Raw genomic sequence first — 17,472 nt, forward strand, 5'->3', positions numbered from 1 at the left:
GTGGTTTCCCAGAAGGTGGCGGCCTCAGCCCAAAAATCCGCTCCCTGAAGGCTTCGGGGTGCCGCCGGGCCGGGCCCCATGCGTGCGCTGAGCGTGTGGGTGCTCAGCCCCCCGGCTGGGGCAGGGGCTGGGGGCGGCAGCGTGGCCCCGTCCCCGCCGTCCCGTGGGAAGCCGTGTGGGACAGCTAATGAGGGCAGCACGGTGGAGAGCTCGTTAGCCCTGCGCACAGAAAGCCGCGCGATGGGGAACTCCTTGCGGCGAGCACAAAACCAGGCTCAGAGCGTGGGTGGGAAAAAAAACCCAAACCCTTTGAGGGGCTGCTAAACCCATGGGAGGACCAGGCTGCAGCCAGGGGCTGCGGGAGTGCCTGGGGGACCGTGCTCGCGTGTGTGCAAAATCGAACGCTTGCACGCCTGTAAGGCTGCACGCTTGCATGCACACAAAATTGCAGGCTCGCATCCTTGCACCATCATGCGCTTGGATGCTTGCACAACTGCCAGCTTGCATACGATCGTGTGCTCGTGTGCTTGCACAGTCGTGTGTGCACATGCCTGACCAATTGCACGCTCACCACCTTGCACAACCGCAAGCAACGCTTGGCTGTTTGCAAAAACCGCTTTGCACAGACGCATGCCCGCAGCCTTCCTTGCACGACTGCATCCTTGCACCCTTGTGCAACGGCTGCTTGCACACGCGGCTGCTCGAACAGCTGCATGCCCACGCACTCGCAGCTTTGCGCGCTTGCACACTCGTTTATTTTAATTCCCAGTTCCCCCCCCAATTTCGAGTTCCCCCCTCAATTTCGAGCCCCCCCCCCCAGTTCCCAGTTCCCAGTTCCCCCCTCCCAAGTTCCCAGTTCCTCCCCCAGCCCCCAGTTCCCCCCTCTCCCCATCCCCGAGCTGAGAGCACCCACTGCGCAGCGGGGACCGCGTTCGCCCGGGAGGGTGCTCCTCGCCGGGTGCTCCTCGCCCGGCGCCCCCCCGGCGCCCCCCCGGCCCCCGAAGGAGTTAACGGCGGCGCGGAGGCGCGGCCCCGCCGCCCCATTGGCGCTGCCGGCCCAGGTGCATCCTCGCCCCGCGCCGCCCCGGGGCCGCAGCGCGCAGCGCCGGGGCTCGGAGCCATGGTGAGTGCGGGCCCCCCCCCCGCCCCAAAGCCTCCCCCACCCCCCCCCAGACCCCCCCCGCTTCGCCCTTGGGCTCTGTGGGTGCCCCCCCAAGCCTTGGCTCTGAGGGAGGGGGCGCAGGGAGGTGCCCCCCCCCCCCCCCTCCAGCAGCTGGGGGGGGGGGGCACAGCGTGAATCGGGGCGGGTGGGGGCGCCCCCCCCGCGGCGACGATGATGATGGTAGTGATATTTTCCCGCTTTAAGCCCCTTTTTGCTCCTTTTGAAAGCTTTTCAACATTTTCTGCCCTGCACCCCCCGGCCCCAGCCAAACCCGGCTGCCCCCCCCCCCCCTCCCCGACTCCCCCGCGCCCCCCCCTCATTAACGCAAGCAGCTGCTAATTATCCCCCCCCCCTCCCCTCCCATCCCCTTCGGGCATCCCCGGTAACGGGGCCGGGCCGGCCGCAGGCCGCGGCGGCGCCGGGGGCACCCCGGGGTGCGGGGCGGGGGCGGGGCCGCCCGCGGGGGGGGGGGGGGGGGCGGCGGAGGGAGCCTGGGGGGGGCCGGGGGGGACCGGGCCCGGGCCGGGGAGCGGGGAGCGGGGCCGGGAGCGGGGCGGGGGCGGCGCGGAGCGGAGGCGCCGGGGCCGGCGGGGGCAGCGCTCGCTCCGAAATGGCGCCCGGGAGGCGGCGGCGGCGCCCCGAGGCCGCGGTGAGGGGCCCCCCGGCCCCGAGCACGGGTTTTTTTTTTTTTGGGGGGGGGGCGGGGGTTGTAAAAGCGAATTCTGGGGGGGGGGGGGGGTTGAGGCTTTTTTGAGGCCTTGCGGGGAGTTTTGAGGGCGTGGGGTTAAAGCTTGGTTCCCCCCCCCCCCGCCCCGTCCCCCTGCACGCACCCTTGGGTGCCACCCCCCCCCCCCCCCCCCCCCCCCCCCCAGCCCATGTGGGTTTGTAATGCGATTTTAGCAAACTTTAGAGCTGGGACACCCGCCCCCCCCCCCCCCCCCCAAAAAAAAAAAAAAAAACAGACAAAAAACCAAAAACACCCCTTTTTGACCAAAAAAAAAGGGCGTTCCCCCCTCTCTGCAAGCAAGGGGTGGGAGCGCCTGTGGGTGCTGCTTGACACTGGGGCGGGTAACATGGGTGCGGTAAATACCTACAAACCCGATTCTCCCCAAATTGAGGCGGGGGGGTTCTGGCCACCCCCTGAGGATGCGCTGTGGCAGCCCCGGGGGGGCTCTGGGGGGCTGAAGCTCGGCGTGGATTCTCTGATGGCTGATACGGGGCTGAGGCAGCACGGCACGGGGAGCGATGCAGGGGGGGGCGGATGCATTTTGCCCTTTTTCCTGCTGTTTTCAGACCGGGCTGGGCTGGAGCTGCTCAGGGGGCCGCAGGGGCAGGCAGGCGGGATGGGGGATCTCCGAAAAGCCTCATTTCCTCAGGAAACGGAGTGAAAGCATTGGCTGAAGGCTCGGACTCCAGGAATTGGCCCGCGCCGGTGCTTTGGAGCCCCACAGGGGATTTGCAGACCCCTGTGACCGGACCCCCCCTGCATGAGCAGGGACTCAAGCCCGGAGCTGTGAATTCCAGCCATGTGCAAAGTGCAAAAACAAGGAGGGAAAGGGAGAGGGGAGGAATTAAAAAAAAAAAAAAGAAAGAGAGAAAGAAAACAGATTTTGCCAGCGATAAAATCCTGCAGTTGAAGCTTTTCCTCCCTGCACGGTTCTCAGGCAGAAGCGCGGGCTCGAGGCAAGCGCTCAGAGGAGATTTTGGGTCTGGAAACGGAGCTTTTTGCACAAGCCAGGAGGGGAAAGGGCCTTTTCCCTTCAGCCCTTTCCCATCCCCAGGTGGGTGCTGCAGGGTGGCGGGGTGCTGCTGTCGGCCGCCCCGGTGCACGCGCTCACCCTCGTGCCTGCGGCTAATCAAACCCAGGCTGCGATTTGGGATCCGGGCAGAGCCCTGGGCTCAATTACTGGTTGTGCAACGGGTGGGCTGGGAAGCCTCACGGCGACGTTGTCGTCATCGGGCGTTATTGGGGCCGGGGCACGTTTCCACCCCCGGGGCTGTTCGGCCCCCTGGATGGCTGAGGACTGACGCTTTCGTTGCACTCGCCTTGCCGCAAAGCACGCTCCCCGTCTGGGCAACCCCCAAAATGCTGATTTTTGGGTGGTTTTGTACCATTCCTGTCCAGAGTGGCCTTAGCACCTTGGCTCTCCCCAGTTCTGGCTGCTTTCGCCGCTCTCTGAGCAACGGGGAAACTGAGGCATGGCAGTGCGCTTGGGTGCTGCCAGATTCAAACCGACTCCGTGTCCCTTTGGACGCGGTGGCAACGGGATGGCAATGTGCCTACCTCCCCCCAAACGGGTGCAGACCCCTGCTCCCACCCCCCCCCCACCACACAGGGTTTGATGTCGGGGAGTGATGGGACGCGAGCGGCGCCGCGGGGGCCAGGGAAGGTTTCGGGGCGCCTGCTGTTGTCCCCGTGGGGACAATGCGGCTCAGTGCTTGGTGGCAGGGCCGTGCCAGGGGGGAAGGAAGCGGCGGCGGCGCGATAAGGGCTGTCTGCCAGCCTGTGAGGTTTCCCCTTGTTTTTCTGCCGGGGGCTGAGATAAGAGCTGGGCCCCCCCCTGCCTCGGCACGAGGTAACGCCCGGGGGACGCTGAGCCGAGAGGGAAGCGGTGCTTTGCCCGTCTGCCAAGCCTGTGCGCAGCCCAAACCCAAGGTGCCGTCACCTCTGCACAGCTTTGGGTGCTCAGAGGGACCCCACGGGGTGTTTTGGGGGATGCCGTGGGGCAGGGGGCATGTGGTTTGCGGTGCAGGCAGGAGGGTGCGAGTGAGCTGGTAGTCTCGGGGTGACAGGCTGGTTCCCCGCTGCCAGCACTGCCCGAGTCCCTGGTGAACCCGGCACGGGGACCCTCTCCCAGTCCCGGGGCCGGGAGCTGATGGAGGAGGAACCAGCGTTATTCCTGGCGAAGGGGAGGTTGCACAACCCGTCCCCGGGGGAAGCGAGGCGGGTTCGGGTTCGCTCAGCTTTTGGCTCCGGCCGCGCTGCTTTCCATAACGTTCCTCCGGCGGCTGCTGTTCGGCGCTTTGCTAGCCCGGAGCCATTCAGGCTCCAGCTCCCCGGAGGAGAAGGAGGAGGCTCTTAGGGTGCGTGTTCCCCTGCCGCCGTCCTTCCTCCTCCTCGGCGCGGCCGGGGTGCCGGCCCCCTGCCGCTCAGCCCCTCCATTTCCTCACCGCCCTCGCAGATGTCGACCTACAAGCGGGCAACGCTGGATGACGAAGACCCCCTGGACTCCATCGGTGAAGGCGATGGGTACCCCAACGGCTTCCAGGTAGGGGCTGTGTGTGTGTACGGGGGGGGGGGGGAGGGGGAAGGGGAGAATGTAGGTCCTGGCAAGCAGCAGAGGGTTGCCTGGGATGGGTTGTTTTCACCGGGCTGGGCGCCTTCCCTTGGGGCAAAGTCCGGCGTGGGCAGAGCTGTGCTGGCTGCCGGCCGCTGCCCTTTGCTCCTCTCGCCCCTGGCACCCATCGGGGCTGTGCCTTGGGGCACCGGGGCTGTCCCCGCAACCCAGAGCGAGCGGCGGTGATTGCGGGGGATCCCGCGGGGCCAGACCCCTCTGCTGTTCAGCGCTGGGGCGCTCAGCTTTTCTGCTGGCCGAACCCTGTCCTGGCTCGACTCGACTCGGGCTGGGCTGAGCAATTAGCACAGGACGGGAGCTTTGTCCCCGCACAAAGGGGATTAGGCTAATTCCTCACCGAGCAGCGGGAAAGCGGCTTAAAAAGGGCCGCGGGTGGCAGGAAAAGAGCCCGTGGCCGCCAGCGTCCGGCCTCGCTGGTTAAACCGCCCTCGCGGGGAAAGATTTGGGGCTGGAGCGATGCTCTTGGTGCTCACCCTGCTGGCAGCCCCATAATCTTTGCCCAGAACAGGGTTTTCCACCCCAGAATCAGGGCTCTGCTGCTGTTTTGCTGTCCCCAGCACGGCCGTGCCACCGCAGGGAGCTCCGCTTGCCATCGCGTCGGCTCGTGCTTCCTGGGGATGTTTTTCAGCCGAGCAGGAGTATCCTGTTACGGCACTTCCCGACGTCTTGTCCCCCACCCTGTCCCAGCTCAGGGGGGGGACAGGGACGGGGACCACCCGAGGTGGCGGGGGGCTGGGGATTTGGGTGGCACGGGCTAGCAGGTGATCCCGCTGGCCGGCCGAAGCGCTCGCCCCGCTCCCTTTCCTGCCATTGTGCCGCCCTTCCTGGCGGGTTTCTGGAAGGCAGCTGCGGCTTTTCCCAGCCGAAAACGGCGCGTTTCAGCGGGCCCGATCCATGCCACGGGCTGTAGGAAGCAAATGGATTTGTTAAGGGGGAGGACGGGGGGTGTGCCGGTGGGTTTTTCCCCACGTGCCGTCGATGGGGAAACGGCGCTGCTTTTCCCGCAGGTGAATTTCTGCGGCCCGAGGAGCAGCCTGGGGTGCTGGGCTCAGCGCACGCGGCCCGAGAAACAGCTCATGGTCCTGGTGGCCGTGCTGGCGGCTGTGCTGGCGGCGTGCCTGCTGGGCCTCATCTTCCAGTACAGAGCCCGTAAGTCCCCGCGCCGCGCAGGGACCAAGCCCCTTGGACAGGGCAGGGTGCTCAGGTGGGGGTCGGGACACTCGCCTGCATCCCTCGCCCTAAGGTGGGAGGCTTGGGTACCGGGCGGGGAGCCTATGGGATGCCCAGACATGGGATGGGATGCTCGGGCATGGGACAGGATGCTTACCTGCATCTCTTGCCCCCGGGCAGGGTTCTGGGGCATGGGAGGGGACGCTCGCCTGCAGCCCTCAGCCCAGGGCGTGATGCTCGAGCACCACGTGGGATGCTCGGGCACGAGACAGCGCTCGCCTGGCTCCCTTCCCCCAGGGTGAGGTGCTTGAGCGCTGGGTAGGATGCTCGTCTGCATCCCTCTCACCGGGGTGGGATGTCTGGGCACAGGGCAGGATGCGGGGGCATAGGGGGAGATTCTTGGCCCCATCCTTTGCTCTGGGGGAGGATGACTGGGTACCGGGCAGGACGCTGGTGGGACAGGATGCTCTCCCACATCCATCACGCTGGGGTGGGATGCTTGGGCACAGGCTGGGATCCTTGCCCATGCCCCTTGCTCCAGGGCAGGATGTGTGCCCACACCCCTCGCCATGGCGTGGGATGCTCGGGCGAGGGGCAGGATGCTCCCTTGTCGTGCTGCAGCGGCGGAGCTGAGCCCGTCGTGCCCACCCCCAGGGCCGCCCGCCGTGTGCCTGTCGGAGGCCTGCATCTCCGTCACCAGCTCCATCCTCAGCTCGCTGGACCGGGCGGTGAACCCCTGCGAGGACTTTTTCGGCTACGCCTGCGGAGGCTGGATCAAGGCCAACCCTCTCCCCGACGGCCACTCGCGCTGGGGCACCTTCAACAACCTCTGGGAGCACAACCAGGCCATCATGAAGCATCTGCTGGGTGAGCACGCAGCAGCAGCAGCAGCAGCGCAGGTGCCGAGGAGCCCCGCTAGGTCTGGGGGTGCCAAAAATACGCCTGCAGGGATGTAAGGTTGGATTTAAAGGCCAGCATCAAACCAGTCTGTGAGGCACGCACTGCAAGGACGTTGGAAAGCAGGTCCCGGTGATGTTTGCTCTCCTGGATGCCCTTGGGATTTTTGAACGTGGTGTTGCAGCTCTTTGGTGCAGGGAGCCAAGCAGGGGAAGGGTGTTGGCTCTGCAGAACCTGTGCTGGTGCCCTTGGGAGCGTTGAAATGCAGGGTTTGCAGCTCAGACTGCACACGGAGGCCATAGCACCCTGATATCACCCCAAGCGGAGGAGCTTTCCCTGCTGGTGGAGCTTTTTTTGGGTGGAGCTGGCTCTCGGTCTGGCCATTTTGGGGGCTGAAGCCCCCCAGCAGAGGGAGGGACCCCCGGGCTCAGCCTCCGCACGCAAACACCAAAGTGGGGCAGCTTATCCGAGCAGCCGGCAGGAACGGTTTGTTCAAGCTCTGAGCAAACAACTGGCTCCTTATCAGCACTTTCCACTGTGCTGGGCACTGGGGCTGATTATCTGAAAGAGAAGGCTTGGGAAGAGCGTTGTCTTTCGGGAGGGGGGCGGCGCAGGAACGGCTTCGTCCCCAGCTCTTCCCGCAGAAATCTGGCGCTCGCTGCGCCGGGAGAAGGGACCGGGCCTCCAGCCAGGCGGTCGCACTCGGCATTTCCTTGAATTCCTCGTAGCCGAGGGACCCGGTTAATAAAACCATGCAGCTGGGAAGCCAAAGGTGCAAGCTGTGTCATGAGGAAAGAAAAAAAAACTCCAGGGAAGCAGGGCTGGGGGGGGGGGTGGGAAGAAAGGATGGTTTTGGAGGCGGAGGAGAAAAATGGGTTTATTGTTCTTTCTTGTAGAAATAAATAATACAGGCCTGGGGAGTGAGCCGGGAGTGCCAGCACAGGGGCAAGGGCAGCACAGGGGGCTGGGTGATGCTGGGAATGGCAGAGCTGCTGGAAAAGTGCTTTTTGTTTTTCTTTCTTCATCTCTCTCCTCCAAAGAGCTGGAGCAGCTGCTGCTGGAGGGAGGGGAGATGGGGGCAGGAGGCCAGACGGGGCCAGGGGGACCGGCGGGGTGATCCTTCGGTGCCTCTTTGGAGCTGTTACCCAAAACGGGGCTGAGTGTTTCTCTGGTGGAAGGCTGGGGACTCTGGCATCCCCTACGGTTTCCGTGAGCCCCCCGCGAGCCACCCTGTGCGCCTCCCGCAGAAAACACCACGGCCAACGTGTCGAGCGAGGCGGAGCGCAAAGCGCAGCGCTACTACCAGGCCTGCATGAACGAGAGCAAGATCGAGGAGCTGCGAGCTGCCCCCCTCATGGAGCTCATCCAAAAGGTTCGGCCCTTCCCCGGTCAGTTGAGTCCTCTGCAAAATGGGGGGAAAAGCTCATTTATGGGCAGTTCCAGCCTCTGTTCTTTCCGGGGCAGAGCGTCCCCCAGGGCTGGCTCTCCCAAGGGAGGCAGTGATTTATCAGATTGATGGGCAGGTCTTGCCTCTCCTGGGCTTTTTAGCCTCATCGCAAGATTTTTCCTGCCTGGATGGGCAGCGGGGGGATATTTGAACAAGGGCACGCAGTCATTCCTTACACGAGCCCTCTCTTCCCCAGCTGGGTGGCTGGAACATCACGGGCCCCTGGGCCGGGGACAACTTCAACGCGACACTGCAGAAGGTGACGGCGCACTACCGCACCTCGCCCTTCTTCTCCGTCTATGTCAGTGCCGACTCCAAAAACTCCAACAGCAACGTCATCCAGGTGGATCAGTCGGGGCTAGGCCTGCCGTCGCGGGATTACTACCTGAACAAGACGGAGAACGAGAAGGTAAGGGTGGCGGAGGGTTGGGGTTGTCGGAGAGCTGCCGTGGGTGGGTGACGCTCCCGTCCCCCTGTAGGTGCTCGCCGGGTACCTGAACTACATGGTGCAGCTGGGCATGTTCCTGGGCGGCACCGACGAGGAGTCGACGCGGCAGCAGATGCAGCAGATCTTGGATTTTGAGACCGCGCTGGCCAACATCACCATCCCGCAGGAGAAGCACCGGGACGAGGAGGTCATCTACCACAAAATGACGGCTGGAGACCTGAAGGTAGGAGCGGGACGGGACTGCCGGGCACCTGGGGTTGGGAAGCAGGGCTAGTGGAGGGGGTGATGCAGCTCCTCCAGGGAAGTCCTAACGCTGGCCGAAACCATCTGGGAAGTGCTTGTGCAATAGCTTGGCCTGTTCTCAGCAGCCGGGTCCCCGGCGGGGACATCCCACCCCGACCTGCTCCTCCCAGCCTCCAGACCGGGGCTGGCAGCCATCCTACCGAGGCGCTGACGCCCTCCTGGCTCTGCTGCCCTCTGTCCAGCTGCAGACGTCAGCCTGGCCACCTCCCCGTGTCCCCAAAGGGGCCATAATGTGCCTCCCCCCCGCCCCGTTGTCAGCGTTTTGACACCCGCCCGGCTTTCTTTTCCTTTGTGGGAGGAAATTGTTTAGTCCCCTCCGACCTTTGGAGGATGTTGCTGCTATGGGAAGTGGCCTCTTCAAAATCAGCCAAATCCATCAAACCGGGGCCGATGTGACAGCCACCGGCTTGGGAGGCGGCTGCCACCCCCAATGGCTCTTGGGTCCCTTTTTGAGCTTGTAACCGTGGCATGGCTTTTGCAGGAGCTAGCACCGGCTGTGGACTGGATGCCCTTCCTCTCCATGGTCTTCCACCCCGTGGAGCTAAACGAGTCGGAGCCCATCGTGGTCTATGCCAAGGAGTACCTGGAGCAGGTCTCCGACCTCATCCTGGCCACGGATAAATGGTGAGAGCCCCCAGCCCACCTGGAGGGTGCCCGGGGGGGGGCCGATGCGCCTCACTGCCCGCTCACTGCCTCTCGCCGCAGCCTCCTCAACAACTACATGATCTGGAACCTGGTGCGGAAAACCAGCCCCTTCCTCGACCAGCGCTTCCAGGATGCTGAGGAGAAATTCATGGAAGTGATGTATGGGACGAAGAAGGTGAGGGGGGAGCCCCGATGCTTCCAAATACCCAGACTCCTACATCAGTGCAGCATTGGCAGTTTTTAGCAATCACCTTGCATCCAAAACCAGATGTAGGGCAGGTTTGGGGCTTGCATCTCTGGTGCAGAGCACTGTGCAAGCCCGATCCCGAGGCAGGGTGATGCGGTGGGAAGCAGGGAGGATGCTGGCTGTGCCGTGCCACCGCTGACAGCCACCTCTCGCCCTGTGCAGACCTGCCTCCCCCGCTGGAAGTTCTGCATCAGCGACACAGACAACAACCTGGGCTTTGCCCTGGGGGCCATGTTCGTCAAGGCCACCTTCGCCGAGGACAGCAAGCAGGTGGTACGTCCCCACTGCCCCACCAGCAGCACGCGAGCCCTGGTGCCGGGAAAGCTGCTGCGGCGGTGGACCTGTCGGGGCAAGCCGATGTTTCTGTGTCCACATTACTGTGTTTGCTGTGTGCTGCTGTTTGCCGGGTTTTTCACCGGTCCCTGCCCTGTGCCGTCTTGGCATCCCAGCCTCTTCCTCCCCTCTGGTGCGAAGGGTTTTGCGTCGGTCCTTGAACTCGCTCGGGTGGGAAGCCGGCTCTCCAGGCCAAAAGGCACCGCCTTGTTTCCCCTAGGCGGAGGAAATGATCGCAGAGATTAAAACAGCCTTCGAGGAAAGCCTGGAGACCCTGCAGTGGATGGACGAAGAGACGAGGAAATCTGCCAAGGAGAAGGTGAGGCGCTGGGAGCAGCAGCGGGGAGGCGAGCCTGTCCTCCCACCCCTGGCACCAAAAGCACCTCAGTCCTTGTCACCCCCAGGCGGATGCCATCTACAACATGATCGGCTACCCAAAGTTCATCATGGACCCCAAGGAGCTGGATAAAGTCTTTAATGACGTGAGTCGGGCGGATGATGTCCCCTGGGTCTCCTTTTTCTCTTTCCCCCACCTCCACCAGGATGTGCGGGACGTGCGTGCCTATGACCATGGCCCCAGGGCGGCCTTGAGCCCCTCGTCTCCTCCGGAAGGGTCTCGCTACTGTCCTTGGCCCCTCTCTGGGGACTTCCCAGAGAGCTGCAGCCAGTCATGGGGTGGCCAGGGCCCTTGGGATCCCTGCCCGGACATGGAGTTCCGTAACAGTGATTCATTGTCCTCCTGAGGCTCCGCAGATGTCGGAGAGGAGGAGAAATGAGAGCAGCCATAACTCGGCCTACTGCTGGCTCTGGAGGCTCAGACGCGAACGTGCCGGGAGGAGCGGGGCCGGGCAACCACCGTGTGCCACTCACACCTTGCTCTTCCACAGTATGAGGCTGTGTCCGACCTCTACTTCGAGAACGTCATGCAGTTTTACAACTTCTCGGCCAGGGTCACCGCTGACCAGCTCCGGAAACCACCAAACCGGGACCAGTAAGTCCTCTTCCCCACTTGGCACAGCCAGACCCCGCTGCTCTGTTGCGCTCAGCGGGAATATCGTGACATCCCCTGTCCACTGTGTGGAGCGCTGGGGTTCGGTTTTGCTGGAAACGTGCCCGTTAGACCATGCTGGCTGTGGGGAATTAATTTGGGCTGACAGCTTTGCGCTGTTGTAAATGGATGGAGCTGGAGCAAACCTCAGCGCTGGGTTTGTGTTGGCGATGTCCTTGTCCCCACAGGTGGAGCATGACGCCTCCGACGGTCAACGCGTACTACTCTCCCACCAAGAACGAGATCGTCTTCCCCGCTGGGATCCTCCAGGCCCCTTTTTACACCCGCGCATCTCCCAAGTGAGAGCCTAGGGAAAACAAGGAGGGCAGGATTCCCAAATTTCCTCCTGTCCCCAAACTTGATGCTGAATTTCACAGCTGAGGGGAGCAGCGGCCGCTCTCTGAATCTCAGCATCGCCCTCCCACAGGTCGCTGAATTTCGGTGGTATTGGTGTGGTGGTGGGCCACGAGCTGACACATGCCTTCGATGACCAAGGTATGGGCAGGCCGGGTGGGCGAGCTGGTGGCAGGGGGACTGTTGGAAAGGCAAAGGACACGACGTGTTTTTGGCAGGCCGGGAGTACGACAAGGACGGCAACCTGCGTCCCTGGTGGAAGAACTCCTCGGTGGAGGCCTTCAAGCGGCAGACAGCGTGCATGGTGGAGCAGTACAGCAACTACACCATCAACGGCGAGGCTGTCAACGGCAAGCACACCCTCGGGGAGAATATTGCCGACAACGGGGGCCTCAAAGCTGCCTACCGGGTAGGGCTGGGGGGCCAGGGCCAGGTGGCGGGGGGCATGGGGTGGCTGGGGCTGTGCCGTCCCCTGAACCCACTGTGCTCCTCGCCTTCCAGGCGTATCAGAACTGGCTGAAAAAGAATGGGGATGAGGAAACCCTCCCGACCCTCGGCCTCACCAACCACCAGCTCTTCTTCGTTGGCTTCGCGCAGGTAGGTCTCTCAGCCACAGGCAGTGAGGATGATGCAGGTTTTTCAGGTTCCTTCCATCTTAGGGGTTCCTTCCATCTGTGGAAGCGTGCTTCCAGACGCTGTTGGGAGAGCACGACAGCAAAGCTGAGGTCTCCGGAGATGCTGTGTGGTGGGTGGAGAACCAAGTCAGGGTGGTGCTGGTTAAAAAGCAAGACAAAGCTGGAGCTGGAGCTGTGTTGGCCCCTGTCCTGCCAGTGGGGAGGTCTGCTTTGGCACCGAGCGGGGTCCTGCAGTTGCAGACATCAGCGCCTGTGCCTCTCGCCCCCCATCTGCAGGTGTGGTGCTCAGTTCGCACGCCGGAGAGCTCGCACGAAGGGCTCATCACCGACCCTCACAGCCCCTCGCGCTTCCGTGTCATTGGCACCGTCTCCAACTCCCGGGAGTTCGCGGAGCATTTCGGCTGCCCCCTGGGCTCCCCCATGAACCCCCCCAAGAAGTGCGAAGTGTGGTGATGGGCGAATGCCCGAGGGAACCAGCTGCTTCGTCCTCTGCCGGCGGCTGAATTTCCCTGGTCCTTTCAAGAGGCTGAAACCACTTCTCTGTGCAGCGAACTGCCCAGCTCCCCGCTGGAGCGGCGCCCCGCGTCCCCGGTGTTGTCCGAGGTTCGATCCACTGTGAAAACTTCTCTTCCCCTCGCTCGTTGGTGAAATGACTTCGATTTGAGGGTTTTTCTTTCCCACCGTGACCAGGCCGTGTGCCGAGGCACGTGTCCGCGGGCACTGCCTGTATTTACACACGCAGTGCTCAATCCTGATCTGCTGCCCCAGGAAATCCCTCTTCCGAGGCGATAAAGGGAACGCCACGGTGCCAGCAGGTTTGGCTGTGTGTCTAAATACACCTGGCATAATACACCTGGCATACCTTCCTCTCTCCAAAGATGCGCACACAAGGATGGAAAGTAGTTTAAGATATATTTTGGGGGGAAATATATATATATTTTTCATGCATTTTGGAATACACTGGAAAATTTCAGGGAAAATGCATTTAAAAGCTTTTTTTTTCTTTTGTTTTTAGCAAAGGATTAGAATATTTATTAATGATCTTTTTTACTTAATGCAGCTGCAGGGCACAGCACCCTGTGGGGATGGTTCCTCAGCCGGGGGAGCCAGATGTGGCTGCCCAGGCTGTGGATGGAACCGGCCGGCCCTGGAGCCCGGGTTCCTCCGGGAGGGACCGTCCCCAGAGGATGCTGATGGGGAAAGGGGGGACAGGGTCTGGGGACAGGATTGGTGGAGCCCCCTTAGGGACTCCTGTCAGGTCGCAGAAGGGCTCTGCTGGGATGCTGCAGCTCCTGGGATTAGCTTTAATTTCTGAGTGCAAAGGGAAAAGTTGACGTGCCAAAGATGTAACTGAGGTGGTGATGGCAGGGATGACGGCCTCTGGCCATGGGCATGGACTGGTTCTGGCCATCCCCAGGTTCACAGAGCCCAAGGCTGGGTGCGCGGCAGCACACAAGGACTGCACTGATCCTGCGTCCTGCCAGCGCCTTTCCCAAGGGCTGTGGCTGCATCTCGGCCAGAGGGGAAGGAAAGGGGAGCCCAGAAAGCAGGAGCGTGGCAAGAGCAGCAGCAGGAAAGTCCCTGCATCCCTCCCATCCTCGTAAAGGGAGGTTGGCCCCAGCCTCCTGGCCCAGAAGCTTCTCCAGCCAAGCACAGGCAGTTCTTGCTGCTGCTTTGCTCACTGCTGTGCCCAGCCCCTACGCCCAGGAACTGCAAGCCCCGAAATCACCGCGGGGCCCCAAACCTCCATTCCTGCAGCGCTGGTTTGGTGCCAGTGCAGAAGCTGGTGGGGATGGGGGCGAGGGACCTCCTCGGGGGCTTTTAATATTCTTCTTTGCGGTTTAGAAAAGAAACCACTGACAGTAGCTCAGGTGCTGCGTGTTGTCTCATGGGGCACCTTCTTGCTCTAGACAGAAAGCAAAGATGTAGAGGGATTTTTAATATTTATATGTAAAAGGAGGGATATGCGGGGATTTTTTTTGTAACTATTTTTTCACCCTACATGTGGAGCTTATCATAATTGAAATAAATACTTTTTACTGGGTCTGGAGTTGCTCATGACTTTTTTTTTTTTTCTTATAGCAGGGAATGTCTTGTGTCCCCACTGTGCCTTTTTCTTTCCATCCCTGCTGTGGGATCTGCACAGATGGGCCCCCCCCGTGCTGACAAAAGACCAAGCTGAGCAGACTTTTCCCAGCCTCTGCTTGTGTCTTCCACCTCTCTCGGAGGCTAAAGCCAGGGTTTTGTGCCCAAAAAACTCACTCTCGCTGTGGGTGGCTATGTGCGTTCTACCTCAATGGCACAGCCCCACACATCTCCCCAGCAGGGAAGCCTTTCCCGGATGCTTTTCCTTCCTCCTGGGTGAGATTCTGGCCAGCCGAGCTGTGCTGGGATCCAGCAGAGCTGCCCTGCACAGGTTGCTCTCCAAGCAGCCTTATTTATAGCTCCGCGATGCCAGCTGGATGCTGCCAGCTCCATAGTGCAGGCCAGCACTAGCTCCCAGGCAGCTTGAGCGCGTGCTCGGTGGCTTCACCGGGCTCTCCCAAAAATGAAAATAAAGACCCTGGCCATGGAGAGGGGCCAGCGGAGCCATAAAGCAAGCAACTGGCTGAGCACTTGTTTGCCATTTAGCCCTGGCTTGTTATCTGGGGCTGGACTCGGGCTGTGGCCACCTGGTTGTGCCCCATCGGGACGTAGCGGAAGCCAAGAGCTCGTGGAAATGCTCGCAGGGTGTTTTTGCTGCAGGCAGGTGTGGAGGCAGGATGGGCAGGACAGCCCGGTGGGGGACATGGGTGCTGCTCTGGCTCCTGGCACTGCTCACTGCGCGTCCTTGCAATCGTCACCCCTGTGGTAAGGCAGTGAAAGTTTGCTTTTGCTGTTTTTACTGTGTTGCCTGTCCCGGATTAAATAAGAACGTAATAAGCGAGCTTGCTTTCAGCTCGCGGGACTTGGTGCGAGGCCCTTGATTTCCTGCAGAGCTGCGAGACCAGCTGAGACCTCGCTGGAAATGGTGGCACAAACCCGCAGAGGGCGGTGGAGCCGAGAAAATCGCTGCCTGCGCGCTGCGGCCGGGCTGCAAGGAGTCAGCGAGGCCAGGAGCGACACCGGGGTGCGGATGAAAATTTTTGGCCTGGCTCTGGCCCCAGCTGCTGTGTGTTTTAAAATGCGGTGAAATGTCGGAAAAGAGAGGAGCGGGAGCGGCGTGGGTGTAAGGCAAAGAGGGTTTAAGCGGGGAGAGCAGGGCTGGGCGAAGGGGCCATTGTCCAGCTGCAAGAAGCACAGAGGAGAGCCCAGCCGCGCACCGCTGCCTTTCCCACCCAGCATGTCGCAGGGAGGATGCTGTCAGAGGCGGTTTAGCCGTCTGAAAGGGAAATAATTGGCCTCCGAGGAATGTCCGTGCTCTCTGGGGCTCTTCCCATTTATCCAGGAGTTGTAGCAGCTAGTTGGTCCCTGCCAGCCCGGCGCTGGGCACAGCAGCTCGCGGGTGCGCAATCTCCCTTGTGCGCCCCTAAACTCATCGCAGGAAATTATTTCCCAGTCCCCAGCCTGGTTATATCTGCTGTCTTGGCCTCTGCAGAGGGGACAGCCCCAGCGCCGGAAGGATTTGAAGGGCGAGCATCAGCTTGCACCCTCGCAGGGTGAGGGCCTGGCTGGGGGGATGCTGCGGTCAGGGCTCCTGGGCCCGGCGGCAGAGGCCTGCCCATCTGGGAGGCCGCCGGGGTAGGCGCAGCCGGCAGGAGGTGACTCATCCCGCTCACGTGCCGGTGCCCGGCGTGGGCTTGCCCGATCCTGGGTGGTATTTGCCTTATTTCACGCTCAGCCGTACCCTGGAGGGCTGAGACGTTGGCCGAGGGCTGAGCCCAGGCAGGAGAAGGAACTGGCACGTGGGCCTGGCCATTCCCGAGGAAGGAGGGGAGGCTCCAAGTGTTTTTGCACATTTTTTATTTATTTTTTTTTAACCTGGAGGATGTTGGAAAGGGATCATTGCGGGGAAAGCAGGAGAAGCCCGGAAGGAGAGGCGCTGTTGTGCCACGCCGGGTGAGAGCGGGTGCCCAGGGCGTGCGGGAGCCTCCGGAGCAAGCTGGGAAGGGCGGCCTGCAGCAGGGCAAGTGCCGGCTTCGGCACGGCCAAGGCCCAAGATGCTGAACCCGGCTGCCTGAACTGCTCGTCTCCTTCCCTGCCTGCCCTCTCCAAGCAGGATCCAAACCCCAGCACATCGTGACAGTGCTGGGGTCACCTGCTGGGACCATCAGGTTTTGGGGCAGCGAATGGGCCGGGAGCTTCTCCTCCCTGCGCTGCTGAAGGAAGGAGGAGAGCAAGCGGGAGGTGGTGAGCAGGTTTCCAGAGCAGGTTTCTAAGTCCTACCACGCAGCTTGGAGCAGACCTGGGACCTGATCACGCAGGTCACCATGGTGGTGGTTCTTACTCAGAGCCAAGCAATAAAGAAGCTGCTTAACTTTGCTTGCCCCGGGGGCCATCGCTTTGTTCATTATGCTCTTCCCTCCAGCAGGACCTCTGCAGAAAACCAGCCCTTTTTTCCAGTGATACCCCAAGCCCTACACTCTCTTTTCCCAAGCTCACGCTGCAGCTCTTACACACTTTGCCACATGGGTGTGAGCACATCTGCCTCTGGCTTATTGATTTCAGCAAAGAGGTATGTAAAAGATTGGTGGGACTGAAAAAAGTGTCGGTGATGCTCTGGGGCTAGTGCTGAGCGCTGTAAATTCAAGCTGCCCGTGATGCTACATCAGCTCCCAGGCGCTAATAAAGCAGCACGAAAAATAGGAGGAAAAATTCAGTGGAGAGGAACTAGAGGCAGGAGGAAGGGCATGGATGCAGCCAGCACTTGCTCAGGCTCGCCAAAACTGCAGGTTTAGTTGGCCAAATTGTCCTGTGCGGGGTAGTATGAAAGAGAGACAAAGTGTCCGCTTTTTGCTGTTAGGAAAACAAAACAAAGCAAAACAACAGACAAACAAACAAACAAATGGAAGTGGCAAAGAGATGTCCTGGGGAGGCATCAGTTCTGTAGGAGCTCTAAGGCAGAGCCAGGAACCTGGCTCCTTTGCATGGCTAGCACACTTTGGAAGACAATATGGTGAAAATTATGGTTTTTTGTTGTTGTTTTTTTTTTCATTCTAAACGGGCAAAAAGGAGTGATATATCTCAAGATACTTGAGCTAGAAGGCTCGTTCACAGCTGTGTTTACAGGCAGCTATTTCTGTAGAACAGAGGGAGCCATAGATGTCAATTTGCTCCTGGTGTGAATTTCCTTCCGCATGAAGGGCTGTACCAGGAGCTGGGCCATGCTGGGAGGCGGTCGATGGAGCAGTGCTGGGCACCAACCCCCACGGACCACATGGCTTTGCTTACACCCTGAAAATTATCACAGCAAACTCTTTGCGAACCTTCGAAAAGGTGCAGAGGGGG

The 17,472-nt window shown here is 61.3% G+C and overlaps 1 protein-coding gene across 4 annotated transcripts; it reads left to right on the forward strand.

Moving 5' to 3' along the window:
- Positions 1–986: 986 nt before the first annotated feature.
- ECE1 (endothelin converting enzyme 1) lies at positions 987–14,089 on the forward strand. Of its 4 annotated transcripts, none has more exons than XM_066981981.1 (18): positions 987–1,123; positions 4,345–4,431; positions 5,526–5,667; positions 6,343–6,555; positions 7,833–7,957; positions 8,229–8,441; positions 8,512–8,703; positions 9,265–9,407; positions 9,489–9,603; positions 9,838–9,948; positions 10,229–10,327; positions 10,413–10,490; positions 10,896–10,999; positions 11,245–11,355; positions 11,484–11,551; positions 11,629–11,819; positions 11,912–12,007; positions 12,322–14,089. In XM_066981981.1, the coding sequence occupies exons 1-18, from the start codon at positions 1,121–1,123 to the stop codon at positions 12,496–12,498; spliced, it is 2,268 nt and encodes a 755-aa protein (XP_066838082.1). In that variant the 5' UTR covers positions 987–1,120; the 3' UTR covers positions 12,499–14,089. The 4 variants fall into 4 exon arrangements, with proteins under 4 accessions (XP_066838082.1, XP_066838083.1, XP_047904685.2 ...); XM_066981982.1 differs by lacking the exon at positions 987–1,123 and adding an exon at positions 2,162–2,943; XM_048048728.2 differs by lacking the exon at positions 987–1,123 and adding an exon at positions 3,010–3,818.
- The last annotated feature ends 3,383 nt before the right edge of the window (positions 14,090–17,472 follow it).

This window comes from Anser cygnoides, chromosome 23 (assembly GCF_040182565.1).
Source record: "Anser cygnoides isolate HZ-2024a breed goose chromosome 23, Taihu_goose_T2T_genome, whole genome shotgun sequence".
In the NCBI taxonomy this organism is placed as follows: domain Eukaryota; kingdom Metazoa; phylum Chordata; class Aves; order Anseriformes; family Anatidae; genus Anser; species Anser cygnoides.

What these genes read in the sequence shown, in the direction of transcription:
- ECE1 (XM_048048728.2), top strand. Translation starts at nt 3,588, where the DNA reads ATGCGGCTCAGTGCTTGGTGGCAGGGCCGTGCCAGGGGGGAAGGAAGC. An exon ending in AAACCACCAAACCGGGACCA is followed by an intron (nt 11,000 to 11,244) that starts GTAAGTCCTCTT and finishes TTGTCCCCACAG; the next exon opens with GTGGAGCATGACGCCTCCGA. An exon ending in TCTTCGTTGGCTTCGCGCAG is followed by an intron (nt 12,008 to 12,321) that starts GTAGGTCTCTCA and finishes CCCCATCTGCAG; the next exon opens with GTGTGGTGCTCAGTTCGCAC.